The sequence below is a fragment of the Labeo rohita genome, chromosome 2 (genome assembly GCF_022985175.1).
Source record: "Labeo rohita strain BAU-BD-2019 chromosome 2, IGBB_LRoh.1.0, whole genome shotgun sequence".
NCBI classification, from domain to species: domain Eukaryota; kingdom Metazoa; phylum Chordata; class Actinopteri; order Cypriniformes; family Cyprinidae; genus Labeo; species Labeo rohita.
The window spans coordinates 38,771,649-38,793,197 of NC_066870.1; the positions used below are offsets into that span (position 1 = coordinate 38,771,649).

General features: G+C 33.9%; 1 protein-coding gene across 1 annotated transcript; it reads right to left on the reverse strand.

Annotated features, from left to right (window-relative positions):
• Positions 1-222: 222 nt before the first annotated feature.
• Positions 223-4,299, reverse strand: foxl2b (forkhead box L2b). Its single transcript, XM_051128465.1, has 2 exons — positions 3,655-4,299; positions 223-3,574 (listed from the first exon to the last, which is right to left on the reverse strand). The coding sequence occupies exon 2, from the start codon at positions 3,570-3,572 to the stop codon at positions 2,703-2,705; it is 870 nt and encodes a 289-aa protein (XP_050984422.1). The 5' UTR covers positions 3,573-3,574; positions 3,655-4,299; the 3' UTR covers positions 223-2,702.
• Between the last annotated feature and the right edge of the window lie 17,250 nt (positions 4,300-21,549).

The following is a 21,549-nucleotide window of genomic DNA, read 5'->3' on the forward strand; positions in this document are numbered from 1 at the left end:
TTGTTTCATTTTCTAAACTCATCATCTCAGCTCACAAAAACACCTTACATGAAATCCAACCTTGACCTGAAGAGATTTTTTTCTTAAGTCTGGAATATTATCAAAGCAACTGAAGATCTGCATGATTTTCTGATCCTTTTTCAAAGTCAAAATGACACGCAAGAGTCGTCGTTCTAGAATCCAAAATTAAGATAGGCCTGTTTGGATTTATATATTCCCCTTTGTTTTCTAACAATTCCTGACAGGTGGGTTAATTTACATCACGTGTTCACCGTCAGTCACGTGACACTCGGGCCTTTACAGCTGTAGAAATTATTGCACAAAAACGTGTGTGGTTTGAGCCGTTTTTGTGTTCGCCTTTACAGTTTTTGCACAATTGCCGGAATCTGAAGGCAAAGCTTCTATCAGCGGAAATTCAGACTCCGTTTGCAGTGAGATAAAAATTGATCAGCCCATTTAATTTAATAGAATCAGTGTGAAATGCAAAAATCAGCTGAAGTGAAGCGCATTTTAAAATGCAGAAGAGATTTAATAAAACATAATGAATGCGTATCTTTTAAAAGATTATAAATTAACATTGTTTTTTTTTTTAATGCAAGCTTTTCACGGACAGTCTGAAATATGTTTATGATCTTGAACGGTTATGCATTTTAATGAGTGATTGTTATTTGTCAGTATTTTGTAGCTTTCTGTTCATTTGCAAATCAGACATGTATAAAAAAAGCTTTCAGTATTACTATTGTTATAAAGTCATAAAAACACCGTCTGGCTGTCGTTTACAAATAAGGCAATACATCTGAGAAGATGCACATTTGCATGATTAGTTACTGTAACAAAAGCAAACAAACAATAATAAAAAACATGTTTTACATGCATCATTAATTTCCAGGCGGTGAACTGCAGTGTAATTCGCGTTTGCTTCGGTTTTAGTCTCACTACAGGATTTTCAGCTGTTGTTTTCTTCTGATGTGAAAATATGGAGCGGCTGGAATGAGAGCGATTCAGACGAGCTTTCTCATGAACTTTCATTAAATCAGGCCTCGATCACAGTATGAAGGAATGAAAGACACTCACTGCCAACATTAGTACAGTATACATACAAAAATAATGGCCTTTCCTTCAGACTGTCGTGCTGTTTGAAATCACTTTTATAACTTGCAAACACTGTAATTGTATTTTAACCCATGTTATTTTTAGATTTATTTTTAATGTAGGCCTATTATTCTCATACGATAATAGCCCTATATTACACGATTTAATTTTCATTTTTTATTCAAACGTAATAAATTCGATTTTCAAGAAACGAATTAATGTATTTATGAGACATACAGGCCTATTATTTTATGAAAAGCCAAAACCAGCAGATAGACTGAAATCAAATGCAATGAATAAAAGAAAGATTAAAAAACGTAAGTTTTTTGGTTTGTTTACTGGAAATAATAAAGACTAAATGATCTACAAAATATAAAAACAACTGATGTAGTTCACGAGAACAGATTTTTCGTGTCTGTTGGAACGAAAAAAAAAAACTGTTTATTGACCAATTCTTCTTTATTATTTTTTTTTGTAAACAAACATCGTTTCTTTAAATCAAAATTCAAAACAGATTTTTAAAACAAGACTTGTTTTTTTTAATTCTAGAGAATGTGACAGAACACTATAAACACTGATGCATTATTTGAATTGAGTTTATTTACGTCTGTTTGTTCACACGAACGAAATGAAACAGAATTGAAGATCAGAATTGAAGATTGTCATCAGCTAACGGCCCTTACAGTTACATTTACACTGATTAATAATCAGAAACAAATCCTCCGCCAGAAGAACGAATAATCGGGTGTTTTTCTAATTTTACAGCGAGTTTTGAGGTCATTTTTTATCTCTTAATTTGTAAAATGTGTATATTAACAGCACATACTGAACCTTCTCACATCTAGTTTCTTTCTTGTCCTTCGAATTATGAGTACCTTGATTTGAAAAGATCTTTATGAAAAAAATCTGTAATTTTCTAATCTTTCCATATCAAAATGACACGAAAGACTCGTTCTAAAATACAAAAATAAAGAATACACTCGTAAAAATAAAGGGTCCAAATGTTTTTTTTTTTTTTTTTTTTTTCAGAAGAACCATTTGGGTTCCTCAAATAACATTTCGGTGATCATTCTTAAAAACACCATTTTTTTCTTAGTGTGAAGAATATTTGAATACTCTGTATTCCACTATAAAGAGCAGAAAGGTTCCATAGATGCCAATAAAGAACCTTTATTTTTAAGAGTGCACTCATTGCACTTTTTCAGTGTTCATCGTATCGAGTGTCGAAGACATTTTAATCAAAACAGTTTATTGAAAGCAAATAGAAAATAGTAAGTGCTGGCTTGACAATCCAAAATGTAAAAATCACAATGGTCCCAAACAATCTTTCAAACGTTTTTTCTTTCTACACCGTCCTCAAATGAATTTTCGATCACGAAACTGAAGGCATTTTTGTAAAACGTGTTTATCCCGAAGCGATCAAATCAAAACTACTGATTCAGAATTTCAAAAAAAAAAACATTTATCCATGCAGTCCAGAACATCTAGGGACTGAGATAGTTCAGATCTGTGTTTGTTCTTCAGCAACAAAAGTTACCCTGTTTACCTTGCTGGATGCGTAAAACAGACCCTGCGCCCAGTTCCGAGTCCCTTTCGCACATTCCCACGTTTCAAATGTCAATCCGCGAGTGTAACGAGGAGTTTTTGGCTTCGTGGTCCCAGTACGAGTAGAGCTCGGCCGGCTGCCGGGAGCAGGTGAACTGCAGAGCGGCCGCGGAGTTGGACGGGACCGGCGAGGGCTGCTGCTGCTGCGCCTGGTGCTGGTGGTGCCCCATGCCGCTGTACGAGTTCATCATGTTCGGCAGGCCCATGGCTTGCATTCGACTGTAGGGGTTGTAGGACGGAGCGGACAGTCCTTTCATGGGACCCATGTTGCCGTTGGCCATCTGGCACGACGCGTAGCTCATCGGCGGCGGCGGCTGCGCGAGCGGCCAGCTGTTGTTCATGAAGCCGGACTGGAGGTATTTGGGCGCGGGGAGGTAGCTGCCGTATCCGTCGCCGCCGAAGAGAGACTTGCCCGGCTGGAAGTGAGCCGCCGGCGGCCTGAACGGCCGCTTCATGCGCCTCCGGCGCCGGTAGTTGCCCTTCTCGAACATGTCCTCGCAGGCCGGATCCAGCGTCCAGTAGTTGCCCTTGCGCTCCCCGCCGCCCTCCCGGGGAACTTTAATGAAGCACTCGTTGAGACTCAGGTTGTGTCGGATGCTGTTCTGCCAGCCCTTCTTGTTCTTCTCGTAGAAGGGGAACTTGGTGATGATGTACTGGTAGATGCCGGAGAGGGTCAGCCTCTTCTCCGAGCTCTCCCGGATGGCCATGGCGATCAGAGCCACGTACGAGTACGGCGGCTTCTGAGACGGATCCACCTTCTCCGAACTCGGCTCTTGGACCGGCTCGTCCTTCGCGAACTCTTCCTTCTTCACCGCGTTCGTGTCGTGGACCATCAAAGCCATTGCGTCATCATCTAAGCTATGGTAAGATGCCATCACTTGAAAAACACAAGCAAACAAAACATCAAAACAAACCCCGGTGTAAGCGCGTATAGGGTGATAAAGGTCTGTTCGGTACCTGATTCTTGCTCTGGAAGTTTGGTTCACGCATCAGGTCACCGCGGATCCATAAATGACGAGACTTTTGAATGAAATAACAGCTCCTGCTCCGCTAACGCTCGGCTTTTGCTGTGACGGTCTCGAGATCTCGATGTCGTTTAAGCTCGAAGCTTCTTCTGGAAGATCCTGCAACTTTTTTTCCCCCTCGTGTGAAAGGCGAAACTCTGCTGTCGTCAGACTCGAGTCGCGCTGATGTTCTCATCATCATCATCATCATCATCATCATCATCATCATATTCCGCTTTCGTCACGTCTCTCTCATCGCTTCGCAAACCAACCGACGCGCTTTCCGCCAGAATAACACCTTTATAACTGAACGCACCGTGGGCTGAGACGTTTACACAATTTATACAGCGCCTTCACGGCTATAGATTTAAAACAGCCTTTCTTGTCTTGCGACTCCAGCAAAGATTTGCACATCGCCTTTTCCATATTCCAGCATTTTACATATTCTACATTATTGTATTTTTCATAATTGATCAATTATTGCATGTAAACATATTATAAATATATAAAAAAATTATTTTTAAAAGATTTAACTCCACCTACTAGCAAATTGCCTATATGCGACCCTGGATCTTAAGTAGCACGGGTATATTTTGTAGCAATAGCCAACAATACATTGTATGGGTCAAACTTATCGATTAGATCATGTTCCATGAAGATATTTTGAAAACTTCCTACCGTAAATATCTCAAAATTAAATTTTTGATTAGTAATATGCATTGCTAAGAACTTCATTTGGACAACTTTGAAGGCGATTTTATCCATATTTAGATTTTTTACACCCTCAGAGATTCTCAAATAGTTGTACCGCGGCCAAATATTGTCATATCCTAACAAACATCAGCCGAAAGCTAAGAGATGATGCATACATTTAAAAAATCCTTAAGACTGGTTTTGTGGTCCTGGTTCACATATATTATAAATCATACCGTGAGGCAATTTAATAATTGATTTGATAATAATCAAATCGCTATGCATTAATATAATTTAACCCTCGTTTATTTTGATATTTATCTCCAAGCTCATTTAACATAAAAGATACACAAAAACAAATAAAATAAATCGAAATAAACATTTTAAATAATACATTTTATAAATATGGTATATAAATGTGAGGTCTAGCAAAAAAGAACACAATTTTAATATTTAATATTGAATGCATTAATACAATAGTGGTTTTTTTTTTAAATAATAGGTGCAGATATTGATCGCCAAGTCTAGTCTATTCATGCAATAATTTATATTCAGACCGCAGTGTGACTCTCTCTCTCTCTCTCTCTCTCTCTGTCTCAGGTGTAGCAGCTGTGTGATGTGTATGTCATCAGCATCTGTCGGCTCCTTCACGCCTCTGAAACTGAACAGAGAGCGCGCGTTTGTTTAGTGTTTTAGTGGAAACCGCGCAGTCGATCTGTCGCGCTTTCACTTACCTGACGGCCTTAATCACCTAATTGATTCTCAGAAACACACATTAAAAACAGGACAATATTTGGCCGAGATATTCTCAAATAACTATTTGAGAATCTGAGGGTGCAAAAAAAAAAAAAAAAATTAAGAAAATCGCCTTCAAAGTCCAAATAAAGTGCAATGCATATTGCTAATCAAAACCTAAGTTTTGAAATATTTACAGTAATAAATGTACAAAATATCTTCATGGAACTTGATCTTTACTTAATATCCTAATGATTTTTGGTATAAAAGAAAAATTGATCATTTTGACCCATGCAATTGCTACTAATAAGACTGGTTTTGTGGTCCAGGGTCACGCATTTTTATAGTTTATGAGACTGCAATGCAATCTCAAACACAGCATCACATCACAGGAGCATTGAGCACATTAAATATAGACATTAATACTCTATCGGATGCCGAAGCAATCCAGCAGGCTCATATTTTCAATAGACTATAGCACATTTAAGGGAAAAGTCAGAAACTTCCTGCCAAGCTCTTTGAAAGGAGGATGTTTATGGTTCAAAGTGCAAGAATGCAGATGGACTGAAGCTCCGGGTCAGTGGGACGCCGCAGACCTGATCAACATCACAACCTACAACATCAGCCCTCAAATTTAATGCACACAGACATTATCTCAAGGTGTTTCTGTGCACAATAATGGCCTGTGGAGGCTATAACTGTCTTCAGAATACGGCAGACCCCACTATCACCATTATGTCTCAATTTACAGAAAATAGTCATTTAAGTTTCTAATGGAACCACAAAGAGCTTTGCACCCTTTGAAAAGTTCTTGTAAGAGATTTTTAGTTCACAACACAAGTATTTACCAATGATTCAATAAACCCAGAATCTGAAATACTGATCAGAAACACCTACAATGTAACATTTAGATCTTTTACAACCTTTAAAGAAACAAATGTATATTTAATATCATGTATATATAATATCATCAGACATTCTGTATGCAACAAAATGACTGATTGACTACTAACCTGGTTGCATTAATAAAAAAAAAAAATAGATTAATAAAAGATTAATATTTAAATAAAAATGGAAAAAATTATTTATATTGTTTATTATATATATCATTAATATATATATATATATATATCATTTATATATATATCATATGTATATATATATATAGATGTACACATATACATATCTATCTATCTATATATCTATCTATATAATATAATATAAATAATATAATATTCTCTCTCTCTGTCTCTCTCTCTCTCTATATATATATACACACACATACACATCTGTATTTAATTTTGTAATATTTATTTGATTGTTTTAATAATTTAATAATTATTTATTTTTATCATTTTAATAAAATTAAGTTACAAATTTACATGAATTATTATTTTATTAAATATATTAAATAATACTTTTAAATATTATTTTATTATTTTAACAAAAAAAATTATACAATTGTATTATTTCATATATTAATACACAATCATTCACACACACATATACATACATATACACATACATACATATATATATATATATATATATAAGATATTTTTTTGAATTCCTACAGTAATAATTAAAACTTAATTTTTGATTAGTAACGTGCATTGCACTTCATTTGGACAACTTTAAAGGTGATTTTCTCAATATTTAGATTTTTTGCACCCTCAGATTACAGATTTTCAAAGATTTGTATCTTGGCCAGATATGGTCCTATCATAACAAACAATACATCAATGGAAAAGCTAATTGATTCAGCTTTCAGATGATGTATAAATCTCAAGTTTCAAAAATGGACCCTTATAACTAGTTTTGTGACCCCTATGACTTCATAGTACATCATAATGGGAAAATGACAGTTTGAAAACCTAGTTTGTCCAAACCCACACATGCTTCATGCTAAAATGATGTCTTCTCTGTCATATAAACCAGACTCAGCTTTACTCTTGAGAGCGAGCGAGTGTTTCTCTGTGGTCCGAGCCGGCGGAGCGTTAATGTGGGGTGGAGGGGCTTCCTCACTTTGTAAAGGCCGGGACTGACCTCTGCCTTAAATTACAAAGCCCATAGAGCACTCGCTCTTCCTGAAGCGTTTCTCCTTTAAGAGCGAGAGCCTGTTTTCCTTTCTTATCACCCGCAGGAAGCGAATGGGAAGCTCTCAGCCGTTCTCCCAACAACCCGCCTGTCAAATTATTATAATACATTACAGCCAGCAAGAGCATCCGTACACATTCAACCGTGATTCAAACGCATAACCATATGAATGATTAATAATTCAATGATCGTAGCTGATTAAATGGAATAAGAGACTGATTTCACTGGTAAAGCAGGTCAGTTAATGACACTGCTTTAAGTAACTGATATCTGTCGGCAGGTTTATTAAAACACATTCAAATGTGACTTTAACAAATTAATGACTGACAGTAACTTTTATATATGTGTTGTTATAGGAGTATTTCATCATTTATATTTTATTTTGACAAATTTATTTGGATAAATAAATCTGCATAAATGCATAAATGTATATTTATTTATTCATTTTTTAAAGCTTTCTCCACCTGTGTTTTCAAATATATGATCAAATATGCAAATATTAATTGAAAAACATGTAGGCAGAAAAGTCTTTCTGTATATGCAAATGAACTCAAGACAGCACAATGCCATTATTAATACTAAATAAATAAATAAAATACAAATAAAAAACCTTAAAACTTAAAAAAAAGTTATATTTAATGAAGTTATGAAATAGGTTTGTAAAATTTGTAATTAAATATTCTTAATTTTATTCATATTAAAAATTGTTGTCTAATAACTCTTTAGATGCTACAAACTTGCCAGAAACTGATTTTTTTAATGAAATTAAGAAATAGATTTGTAAAAAATTTTTTTAAAGAAATATTTAAACATATTTTTTAACAGATTTAATAAAATAATAAAATAAAATAATATTTATATTTAAAATATGTAATTAAATATTAAATTTTTTTTTTAATATACTTAATGAAACAAAACAGCTTTACATTTTTAATTAAATATTTTAAAATATTATATGTATTTCTACCAAAATAATAAAATAAAATAATATATTAATCATATATTGCAATTAAAACAAAAAAAAATTACAGGAAACCTAACGATCTAATGTAATATACTAATATAAATAATACATTTTCTTAAACAATTGTTTAATTGTTGTCTGATACCTCTCTAGATGCTAAAAACTTGCCTTTATTTACTGTAAAAGCCACCTATCTACTGAAGAATCATGTCCAATCTATTTACTCTTGCACGGATATGATCTACATCGCAGACCCTGGAGGAAAACTAAATGAGACAATAAGGCAAACAGCTTGGTTGCAGCCAGCGCAGGCGCGCAGCCGCAGACGGCAGTGTGTGCGTGAGCCGCGCGGTTTGATGCTTATCTGCGCTGCACAGCCGCGGGGAGTTAAAGCTGCACAAACGCGCCTTTGATCGGCCAAGAGGAAACGCTCTCGCGCGACTATTTCTGGCTCACCTCTGCTCTTTTGTTTCTGTTGAGCAGCAGGTGAAGGTGTCGACGCTCATGCTGCACTTTACTGAAGATCAGCCCAGAGTAAACACGCCACGATGATCTCACAGACTGCGGAGACCAAACTGCAACTCCTGGAAAGACAGAAACACATGCATCACTCATTTATTCATTTGAAAAGATAAAATGACCAACCTGAAATGAAAAGAAAAAAAAAAAAAAAAAAAAAAAAAAAAAAAAAAAAAAAAAGGTGGGATTTACTTTACCATATTATTTTATTATTATTTATATTTTATTTCATTTAATTGTTTCCACACAGAAATTGCTAGTAAATTTCACAAGTAATTACAAAGACAACATCAAGTAGCATATTGAATTAAATGAAACTTTTAGGTAATCTTGTAAAATGTACTCCAATAATCTTGTTGTATTTATAACTTTAAAAATTATTATTATTATTATTATTATTATTATTAATTTATTTAGTGTACAAAACTGTATTCATAGAAAAATGCTTATATTAATATTATTGCGTTATTTTTATACAATTTGTTTTGATTGTTTTCCCGTCATATTTTGTTATTAATTTTAATATGTGATGAACATACTATTTTTTCTATTATTTTATTAAATATATTACATTATTTTTTATTTTTAAAAATAAAAAGTAAAAGTAATTTAAAAAATATAAACATTTATATATTATTTTTTATAAATATTTAGCCAACTACAATGATTACTTTCAAACACACGCCATCACATTGATTTTATATGATAAACTGCATGTTGTATGTTTATCAGAAATTACTTTTTGTACTCTAATGGGAAAATGATCATTTGAAAAACTAGTTTGTGCTATTTTAAAAACATACACATATCTAATTTTTCTCATAATGGCTCACAATATAACAACTGTCCTAATCTGAAATGAGTCTTCTTAAAAAAATCATATAAATTACAGTAAGGGAATAATAATGTTTTTAAATTAAATACACAAACACTATTTGTCACCCAAAGGTTTTCATCATGTGTGTGTGTGACAGCTGAAAAATTCAACTCCTCACACATACACACACAAAGCTTCTCTGTCATGAGCATCAGTGTGATGTTGTGATGTGCTGACAGTTTGGCTGTGGGCTGTTGTGTTACCGTGCAAATGCGTCGGTCAGCAGGTGTACGTCTCTCAACCGGGTCTGACCGTAATCAGTGATAGATTTCACAAACACGCTGATGAGCAGCACGTTTCACGATCACGCTGATGGCACATGTGGATGCTTCTATTCAACTCAAAAAATGGAAACCAAACTGACTTCCACTGCATGGAAAAAAGACATTTCTTAAGATATCTTCATCTTTGTTCAACAGAACCAATTATAAAGTAACTGCATTCACTTTTCATTAGTTCTGACTTACCCCTATTCTATATGCTTTCCTCTGCAATTTTGCATTTATATCTCACAATTAAGATTTTTTCCTCCCTACAATTCTGCATTTACATCTTGCAATTTTTTATTTCACAATACTGAGTTAATATCTGCCAATTTTGATTTTTTTTTCTTTCTGGCAGTTTGGATGCAATTCTGCATTTATATCTCACAATTATCTTGTAATTCTGATCTTTTTCAGCAATTTTATGCATTTATATCTTACAATAATAATTATGTACATCTTACAACTGAGTTTATATCTGGCAATTCAGTTTTTTCTTCCTCTGGCTGTTCTGACTTTTTCTGCAATTCTGCATTTATATTTTACAATTATAAGTTTATATCTGATTAATAATTCTGATTTTCCCCCTTCACAATTCTGACTTTTTTCCTGCAATTCTGCATTTATATCTTGCAATTCCAACTTTTTCACAATACTGAGTTTATATCCCGCAATTCTGACCTTTTTTTTATTTTTTATTTTTTTCCTCAGATTTGTGCAATTTTGCATTAATATCTCACAATTCTCACTTTTTCTGCAATTCTGCATTCTGCTTTTTTATTTTTATTTTTTATTTCACAATACTGAGTTGATATCTGCCAATTGTAGTTTTTTTTTTTTCTTTCTGGCAGTTCTGACTTTTTCTGCAATTCTGCATTTATATCTCACAATTATTTTGCAATTCTGATCTTTTTCAGCAACCATGCATTTATATCTTACAATTATAACTTTATATCCGACAATTCAGATTTTTCCACTCACAATTCTGACTTTGCTTGCAATTTTACATTAAAATTTCACAATTCAGTTAATATCTGCCAATTCCAATTTTTTTTCTGTCAGTTCAGACTATTTCTGCATTTATATCTTACAATTATAAGTTTATATCTCACAATTCAGACTTTTCTTCCTGTTTTTTTTTTTTCAGTAATTATGCATTTATATGTTACAACTCAGTTTATATCTGGCAATTCTGTTTTTTTTTTTTTCTTGCAGTTCTGACTTTTTTTTTCAGATTTTTATTATTATTTTTTCAGAACTGTGAGAAAAAAAAGACAGAATTGTGAGATATACACTCCAAATTGTGAAGGGGGAAAAAAAATGTAATGTGGAAGCAGGTTTATAATAAAAATTATGAGAAAAAAGTCAGAAATATGACTAAGTGACAAAATGATTTTGAAGCTTAATTTGTGCAATCTTAGAAAACAAAAAACAAAAGCTCTCAATGGGGTGCTACAGTTTCAAAAAGAGAGCAACTTTGCTCATTTACCCCTAAAGGTATATTTTAATATCTAAAATGTCCATATTAGCACCTAAAGTACCTTTACTGAGTGTGCGGATCACATCGCTCTTCATGATGTGATGGAAGAGTCTCGCGCTTCAGCGTCCTGTTTATGTTGAATTCCACTCTCGTCTTCCTGTAGGAAGTTCAGTCACACAGCGCATGAACCTCTTTATCTGTTTGTCCAAATCTACTTAGTCAAACACACACGCAAACTCGCATTAGAAACAATAAGTGCGTGGAAATGATCTGAATAACATAGCATGAAGCACATTTTCGTTTTGAGATCAAGTGCTGCATTTGCCAAAAGGTGCAGTGGCGACCAGAGCTCTATCCCACAATGCAATGCACCTGACCTGACCTTCTATTTCTAGTGTGACGAATGAACCGGACGTGATATTATTTCCTTCTTGGTATGTTATTTGAAAAATGTATAGGTGTATTTACACAAAAACGCAAAGCTGTTTTCATTTCTGAGATGATTATCTATTTACGCCACTTGAAATTAAACATGTGACATAATCAGGTCATGAGACAACAATGTAGCCACTATATTCTGAATTATTTGTCATTTTGTACTGCATATTGTTTTGAATACTAGTTTCAAATAATAATATACAGCTCATGAACATAATGCATTTGTGATGTGTAAGAAATATGAGCAGTTGCCAATTACACTACTGTTCAAGAGTTTGGGGTCAGTAAGATTTTTATCTTTCTGAAGGAAAATAATGTTTTTGTTCAGCAAGGACACGTTAAATCCATGAAAAGTAACAGTGAAGACATTTAAAATGTTCCAGAAGATTTCTACTTCAAATAAATGCTGTTCTTTGAACTTTTTATTCATCTGTGAATCCTGAAAATTAAAAATGTCACAGTTTCCACAAAAATATTGGGCAGCACAACTGTTTTAAACATTGATAATAATCAGAAATATTTCTTGAGCGGCAAATCCGCATATTAGAATGATTTCTGAAGGATCATGTGACACTGAAGACTGGAGTAATGATGCTGAAAAATCAACTTTGCATCACAGAAATACATTCTGTTTTAAAGTATATTCAAATAGAAAATATGCATTTAAAATAGTAAAAACATTTCACAATTTTACTGTATTTGATCAAATAAATACAGCTAATTATCACATTAGAATTTTGGAATGATCTTGCAACAGTGGAGACTGGAGTAATGATGCTGAAAAAAAAAACAGCTTTGCATCACAGATATAAATTCTATTTTAAAGTATATTTAAATAGAGAATACTTATTTGACATTTTTACAGATTTTACTGTATTTTTGATCAAATAAATACAGCAAATTATCATATTAGAATTTTGGAATTATCATGCAACAATGAAGACTGGAGTAATGATGCTGAAGAATCAGCTTTCCATGACAGAAATAAATTCTATTTTAAAGTATATTCAGACAGAAAACACTTATTTGAAATCATAAAAACATTACACCAATTTTACAGATTTTACTGCATTTTTAACAAATACAGCAAATCAGCATATTAGAATTATTTCTGAAGGATCACGTGACACTGAAGACTGGAGTAATGATGCTGAAAATTCAGCTTTGCATCACAGAAACAAATTCCATTTTAAAGTATATGCAAATAGAAAAGACTTGTTTGAAATGGTGAAAACATTTCAAAATTTTACAGATTTTACTGTAATTTTGATCAAATAAATGCAGGCTTGGTGAGCAGAAGTCTCTTACTGACCCCAAACGTAACTGCAAAGTCATATTTCACATGAGTGATACTCACACTAATGGTTGAGGAAGAGATTGTGTAGTAACTTAAGACCGCCGGGCGTTTGTTTGCCAGGTTTGGTCTCGCTGGCACGCGGGTCGCCCCCTTCCGAGGGCAGCGGAGGGTTACTTCCCTGCAGGACCTTCTCCGGGGGTCAGAGGGACGCGTCCCGCTCGGGCGACCCCGGAGAGACGGACCCCAGCCGCCCCGGTCTGGCCAATGTGTTCTCAATCAGAGGAAACACAAACAAGGCTCCGATTTGCAGAAAGGCCAGAGATCTGGGGGATCCTGGACTAACGCCACCCACCGCACACCGGCAGCACACATCCCTCCTGGAGAGATGGAGGAAGAGAAAGAAAAGAAGGAAAGGAGAGGTAAGGAAAACAAACACCTTGGTTGTTAACAAGAGACAGAAGCGCCGGCCGCTCCACGTTCTCCGGTGCGCGTCTCTCTCGGGGTGCGACACGGCCCGGCCTGCGTTAAACCAAACAAACAAACGCGCGGCTTAAGAGCCAGCCGTCGCTAATGAGTGACAGATGACAGGTAATGACTTCTGTCACAACATGGCAAAACAGAGCAGCGCAGGTTATTGCACTCGAGAACACTTTAAAATGGTGCAACGTTGAATTAACAGTGGCCAAACATGTCAAATGCATTCGTTTAATAATGGCAGTGATGCTAATTAGAAACCAAAACAGATTTCATAATCCTCAATATCAACACTAATCACTAACTTCAACTGACACAAGACAAACATTGCATTCATAAACATCTTAAAATGCAGTGCAGAGTGGTGCAAAATGTTGAATTAAGAGTGAAATATGCCACAATGGTCAAATACGTCAAATGCATCACGGCAGTGATGGTAATTAGACTCATCATGACACCAAAAAATGTTATAAATTGAAACCAAAACTCTACAGATTTCATAACTCTTAATATAAACACAACCCATTATTAACTCTAATTAAAACAGCGTGAACATGCAATCAAAAATACCTTAAAACATGGTACAGAATGAAGTGAATTGCTGAATTAAGAGTAAAATATATAGTCACAATAGTCAAATATGTCAAATGCATCAGTTTAATTATGGCAGTGATAGTATTTAGACACCAAAATGTTGAATTGAAACCCAAATAGATTTCATAATCCTCAATATTAACACAAAACAAATCACTAACTTCAAATGGCATGGAACAAACTATGCAACTAAAAACACCTTAAAATGCAGCTTAAAATGGTGCAAATTGCATGAAATGTGTCACAGTGGTCAAATATGTCAAATGCATCATGGCAGTGATGGTAATTATGCCCATCATGGCACCAAATAAAAGTTACAAACTGAAACCAAAAACTCAGATTTACAGATTCCATAATGCTCAAAATCAACGCAAAACAAATTACTAACTTCAGCTGACACAGGACAAATGTTGCACTCCGAAACACCTTAAAACGCAGTGCAAAATGATGCAAAATGCTGAACTGAGATTGAAATAGGTCACTATGGGCAAATATGTCAAATGCTTTAGTTTAATCATGGCAGTGATGCATTTAGACACCACAATGTTAAAATAAAACCAGAACAGATTTCGTAATCCTCAATATCAACAGAAAAAAAAATCACTAACTTCAACTGACACAAGACAAACGTTGCACTCATAAACACCTTAAAATGAAGTGCAAAATGGTGCAAAATGCTGAATTCAGAGTAAAACATGGCAGCGATGGTAATTGGGCTTGTCACAACAACAGAAAATGTTATAAATTGAAACCAAAACCCCACAAAAATGCACAATTCTCAACATCGCTACAAAATGGATCACCAACTCCAACTGACTTAAAACAAGTTGCACTCAAAAACACAGAAAAACAGCACAAAATAGTGTGAAATGCTGAATTAAGTGTACGGTAATTATTTTTGCCAAATGCATATTTATGAAAATGAGCCGTTCTGGTCATGTAATCACTGGCTTCAGAGGCTAATTGCTTTATTTTAATCATGGCAGTGATAGTATTTAGGCACCAAAAAGTTAATTTGAAACCAAAACTCTACAAATGTCATAATCCTCAACATTAACACAAAACAACAACAACAACAACAACAACAACAACTAACTCCAACTGAGAGAGGACGAACAATGCACCCAAAAACAACTATAACACCTAAAAAAGCAGGACATAATGCTGTAAAATGCTAAATTATGAGTGAAACTAATAGCCAAGTACACTGTAATAAATAATTTGTTGATTCAACTTAAAATAATTTGTTACATGGCTGCCTTAAAATTTTAAGTTTAGTCAACTCAAAAAAAAGTTTAGTCCACTTGAAATGTGACAACTTCGATATTTGAGTTCATTCAACTTAAAATTTTAAGTCAGCTGGGTAACAAGCCAAGCTTTTAAGTTTAACAAACCAAATTGTTTGTTTAGTCAACTCAAATATCCAAGTTTTCACTTAGTAAAACTTAACATTTTAAGTTCAGTCAACTCAAATAAGTTTAATCAAGTTGAAATGTTAAGTCTGCAGGGTAACAAATTATTTCAAGTTGACTCAACAAATTGTGCGTTTTTTTAACAGTTTATGTGCGAGATGCTGAATTAGCAACGGTTAATTATGTCAAATTTATCATTTTAATCATGGCAGTGATAGTAACATGTCAACATCAGATTCTTTTGAAAGCATTGTGTACTAAGTGCACATTAATCAAAGACTGAAATCTATTTACATTTCTCTCGATTTGTCCGTCATCTTGTATTTTGGGATCTTTAGGAAATTATACACCTGACTTAATAAATTTACTAAAAGAACACAATGAGGTGCTCGTGCGCTGACAAACAGCCAAAGCGTGACACAGAACACGGCTCTCACAGAAAGCATGCAATGTGAATTCAAATATCTTTTGCATCTTATTGCGCTTGAATGGTCAAATGTACACACGCTTGTCAAAATGCACATTGTGTATCCATGTAAACACCGTCGGTTATGCGTAACATAAATGTAAACGGTTGGGTGAAAACCGGATGTGCTTCAGTATATGGGATTCATGCAGTCAGTCTTAAAGGGACAGCAGCCTAATTTACCTGCTACTGTCATTAATGTGAAACAAACAATAAAAGACAAAGAAAATCACTCACTGCTCCTGACTGAATCAGTTTTGAATCTTTAAAAGAATCAATTCACACTTGATTCATACAGTGAAGACTATGCATTGTTTTAGTTATACACTTGATTATTCAATAGTATTTTTTTAAACTACTATCACTGAAAAGTGTGTTTATTAAATTTGTATTTTTGTTCTGTTGTGTTTGTAATTTGCATCTTTGTTTTTATTTTTAATAACAAAAATAAAATATCAAGATTATATTGTGAAATAAAATACGATTTTACGGTACGAGAAATTTTACTGCAAAATAATGATATATCTCTCAATACAGCTATTTTATTTACAATTTAAAACAAAACACTTTGTTGCCATAGCTCACGTCCACAGGAATCTGCGTTTGTTCATTGATACAGAAGGGAGGAAGAGGAAATCGAGCGATGATAAAGCACACGAATCCATCCGTATCCTGCAGATTCGAGGCGATTCATCACTTTCACGCAGAGCGAGGCAAAGTCTTTCTGGTTCTGCCGTCAGGCGTGAAGAGGAGCGAGACGCAGCCGTGTTTTGTCTCACTGACTGATAAAATGAGATTATGGTAAAAGAGGTGATCTGAAGCACACAAGAGTGTTTGTCTGAGAGATGCTTACTCATATCAATCATCTCATTACAAAGCATATCAAACTCTATGGATTTACCACAGTAAATAACACTTCCACCAAAACACCACTTACTCCAGATATTCTGACTGCTGCTTCGTGTCATTCTGGTCACTTCCACAGTGTAATTATACAAATAAGTACTGAATATTATTAATTATAAACATGGGATTACGGTTAGAATTAGGGTTTGATTTAGGGTTAGCTGCATATAATTACTATATGCGTAATTTACTATTATTATAGCACCTGTAAAATCTGTAACAACGAGGCAAGGCCTTATAAAGGTATATGGACTAAAATAATGATTATTTTATTGTCCATTTAGATAAATAAATAAATAAATGTCAGTTTAATAAAACAAATAAATAATAAAATAAATAAATAATAAAATAATAAAATAAATGTTAATAAAAGTTCATTTGTTTTGTTGCCTTTGCTGTGAATTGATTTATACAAATTTATTTTAGTTTTATTGTTTAGCTTGTTTTTTGTGCATTTTGGCATAATTTTCATGAAAACAAAGTATTTTTCCATATTTACTATAATGTGGGAAAAAAAAAAAAAAAAATTCAACAAACAAATACATTTTGAGAATTAAATACAAAAATGTGAGTTTATTTTAGCTTTATTGTTTAGTTTGTTTTTTTGTGCATTTTGGCATTATTTTCATAAAAATTAAGTATTTTTTCCACATTTACTATAATGTGAAAAAAAAAAAACCCTAATTCAACAAACAAACAAACAAAAAATAAATAAATTTTGAGAATTATATAATTAAATTTTTTTTTTTACAATTTATTTTAGTGTTATTGTTTAGCTCGTTTTGTGTGCATTTTGGCATTGTCATGAAAATTAAGTTTTTCCCCCCACGTTTACTATAATGTGAATAAATAAATAAATAAAATTTAAAAAAATGAATTACTTAATTTGTTTAGCCTGTTTTTTTGTTCCTTTTTTAAAATTAAGTATTTTTTTCCACATTTACTATAATGTGAAAAAACAAATACAACAAACAAACAAACAAACAAACAAATAAATTAATTAATTTTATGAATTAAATAAAAAAAATGTTACTTTATTTTAGTTTTATTGTTTCGCTTGTTTTTGTGCATTTTGGCATTTTAATGAACGTTAAGTTTAAAAGAACGTTTTAAAGAACGTTAAGCCCCCCCCCCCATTTACTGTGATGTGAAAAATAAATTATTAAAAAATAAAAAACCTAAATTTTGAGTTTTAAATAATTAAATTAAAAAAATTATTTAAAAAGTTATATTAAAAGTTAATTTTTTTTTGTTTGTTTAGCTTGTTTTTTTTTTTTGCTTTTTTTGTTTGTTTTTTTGCATTTTGGCATTATTTTCATTCAGACATTACTATTTTGTGATCATTACTATAATGTGAAAAAAAACCTAATTCAACAAACAAGCAAACAAACAAATAAATACATTTTTAAAATTAAACAAAAAATTTGAGTTCTTTTTTTTTTTTTTTAATAAAATTAAAATGAATTTATTGTGTGGGTTTATAAAAAAATTAAAAGTAACAGCTTTTGCTGTTAAATCACTGACTGTGATGCAGCAGGTTGTGTTGTCAGGTAAGATCAGCACTGTTCATTGGCAACCATCAGTAGACACAACACTGCTCTCATGTTTATCATTCCTGCAGCCTCCTTCATCAACAAACTCACACTGATATATGTTATGAAGCTATTTATAACCGGCAGAGAACAAAAAAACTGCTGCGTACCCAGAAAAACAGCTTCTACTGCTACTTTTGTCATCGTTTCCATTTCAAGTTCCCTGTAAACAAATGATAATGTGCAGTATTTACAAAATACGAAACCCAAAATAACTCAACCCAGTGAAAATAGAAAGAGAAATAAGATATAATAGATTTTACTTTACTAAACCTGCTGTATTTGTACCTGTTGCACCTCCAGCGCTCCTTCAGTCCAGCTGCAGCTGGAGTTTTTCCTCCATTGATGTTTCACCTCATTAATCGTGAAGAGAGACGAGAGAGTCAGGAGAAGGACAAGGAACAGAAACGACACTCATTTAGAGAAACAGATCTTCACAGGTGAGCTTGTGTATTGACCTACACTATAGGTAAAAGTATGTAGACGTCCTCATCTAATTAACAATGCTTTGGTTTTTCAGTGCCACACAAACAAAAACACTCTACAGATTTGTGTCATTTAACTTTGTTCCTGCAGCTGAAGGTTCATTTTCTATGGAAGCCCGTTCCCGCCACTGTTGGGAAAAAAACAAAAAACAAAACAAAAACAAAATTGTATTATTTTTATCATTTAATTTTTATTTACCATAAATTTCAAAATAAATACATAAATGCTATTTTAAGTACTGTAATGTGTCCAAAATATTTTACAAATAAATAAATAAATAAAAATAATAAAGAAATTTAAAATGTATGAATGTTTAAAATAAAATAAAATAAAATAAAATAAATGTTGTTGGGTAGCCAAAAAAAGAAACCTTTCCCTTCAAATTCTTCACAAGGGGTTGATGAAGCATCATTGTTATTATTACCAAAAGCCAAATGTGACTTGAAAATTAGACCTGTTTTTTGTTGCTGCGTTGATGTTATTACAATTTTTTAAAATAAGCATGTTTACAATAAATAAACATGTAAATAAAGACTCTTAGGTGGTTGTTTATTGCCAAGAGTTGAAAGTCCAAAAAAAACAAAAACAAAAACAAAACAAAAAAAAACAATGTTTGTTTTAATAAATAAAAAAAATAATAAATATAATTAATTAATTAATTAATTAATTAATTATAAGTACTGTAATGTGTCCAAATGTTTTATAAATAAAGTAAATTTAAGATTTTTTATTTAAAATAAATACATTTAAAGTTATGTGATCTACATGAAAAGCATTTGTATAACTGGATTTGTACTGATGCTGATATCCAGACCTTGTGACAGTGAAGCGTTTCTGACTGCTGACCTTGACGAATGCTGATGCCACTGTGAAGATCTGCTGTATCTCTGTGATTCGCTCGCTCTGTTCTGTCTCTATCTGAGAACACGCTGTGGTTGAGACGCTCATGAAAACATCTGACGCTCCAGATTTACTCACACTCAACTTGACGACTCAGCGCTTCATCCCTGACGCTTCAGCAAACAGAAAGAAAAATCACAGATCAGAGCTAAACATTTCCCATCAAATTCTTTACAAGGGGTTGATAAGTCAAGCATCGCTGTTATTATTACCAAAAGCCAAAAATGATTTGAAAATTAGGCCTTTTTAAAAATGTTTTTAAAAATGATGTTGCATTGACGTTATAATCAAAATAAGCATGTTTACAATAAATAAACAAATATGTGAATATAGGCTATTAGGTTGCTGTTTATTGCCAAAACTAAAAAAAAAAAGTCAAAATAAATAAATAAATAAATGAATACACTGAGCAAAATTATAAACGCAACACTTTTGTTTTTTCCCCTATTTTTCATGAGCTGAACTAAAAAATCTAAGACTTTTTCTATGTACACAAAAGACCTATTTCTCTCAAATATTGTTCACAAATCTGTCTAAATATGCGTTAGTGAGCACTTCTCCTTCGCCAAGATAATCCATCCACACAGCACAATGCCACAGATGTCACAAGTTTCGAGGGAGCGTACAATCGGCATGCTGACTGCAGGAATGTCCACCAGAGCTGTTGCCCGTGAATTGAATGTTCATTTCTCTATCATAAGCCATCTCCAAAGGCGTTTCAGAGAATGTGACAGTACATCCAACCGGCCTCACAAACGCAGACCATGTGTAACCACACCAGCCCAAGACCTCCACATTCAGCATATTCACCTTCAAGATTGTCTGAGACCAGCCACCCAGACAGCTGCTGCAACAATCGGTTTGCATAACCAAAGAATTTCTGCACAAACTGTCAGAAACCGTCTCAGGGAAGCTCATCTGCATGCTCATCGTCCTCATCGGGGTCTCGACCTGACTGTAGTTCATTGTCATAATCGACTCGAGTGGGCAAATGCTCACATTCGATTGTTTCTGGCAATTTGGAGAGGTGTTCTCTTCACGGATGAATCCCGGTTTTCACTGTACAGGGCAGATGGCAGACAGTGTGTATGGCGTCGTGTAGGTGAGCGGTTTGCTGATGTCAACGTTGTGGATCGAGTGGCCCATGGTGGCGGTGGGGTTATGGTATGGGCAGGCGTGTGTTATGGACAACGAACACAGGTGCATTTTATTGATGGTATTTTGAATGCACAGAGATGCCGTGACGAGGTCCTGAGGCCCATTGTTGTGCGATTCATCCACGACCATCACCTCATGTTGCAGCATGATCTCTGTGCATGATGCAAGGATCTGTACACAATTCCTGGAAGCTGTTTGGGATGCTCTGGATCAACGTATACGACAGCGTGTTCCAGTTCCTGCCAATATCCAGCAACTCCGCACAGCCATTGAAGAGGAGTGGACCAACATTCCACAGGCCACAATCAACAACCTGATCAACTCTATGCAAAGGAGATGTGTTGCACTGCAAATAGTGGTCACACCAGATACTGACTGGTTTTCCGACCCCCGCAATACAGTAAAACTGCACATTTTCGAGTGGCCTTTTATTGTGTCCAGCCTAAGGCACACCTGTGCAATTATCATGCTGTCTAATCAGCATCTTGATATGTCAC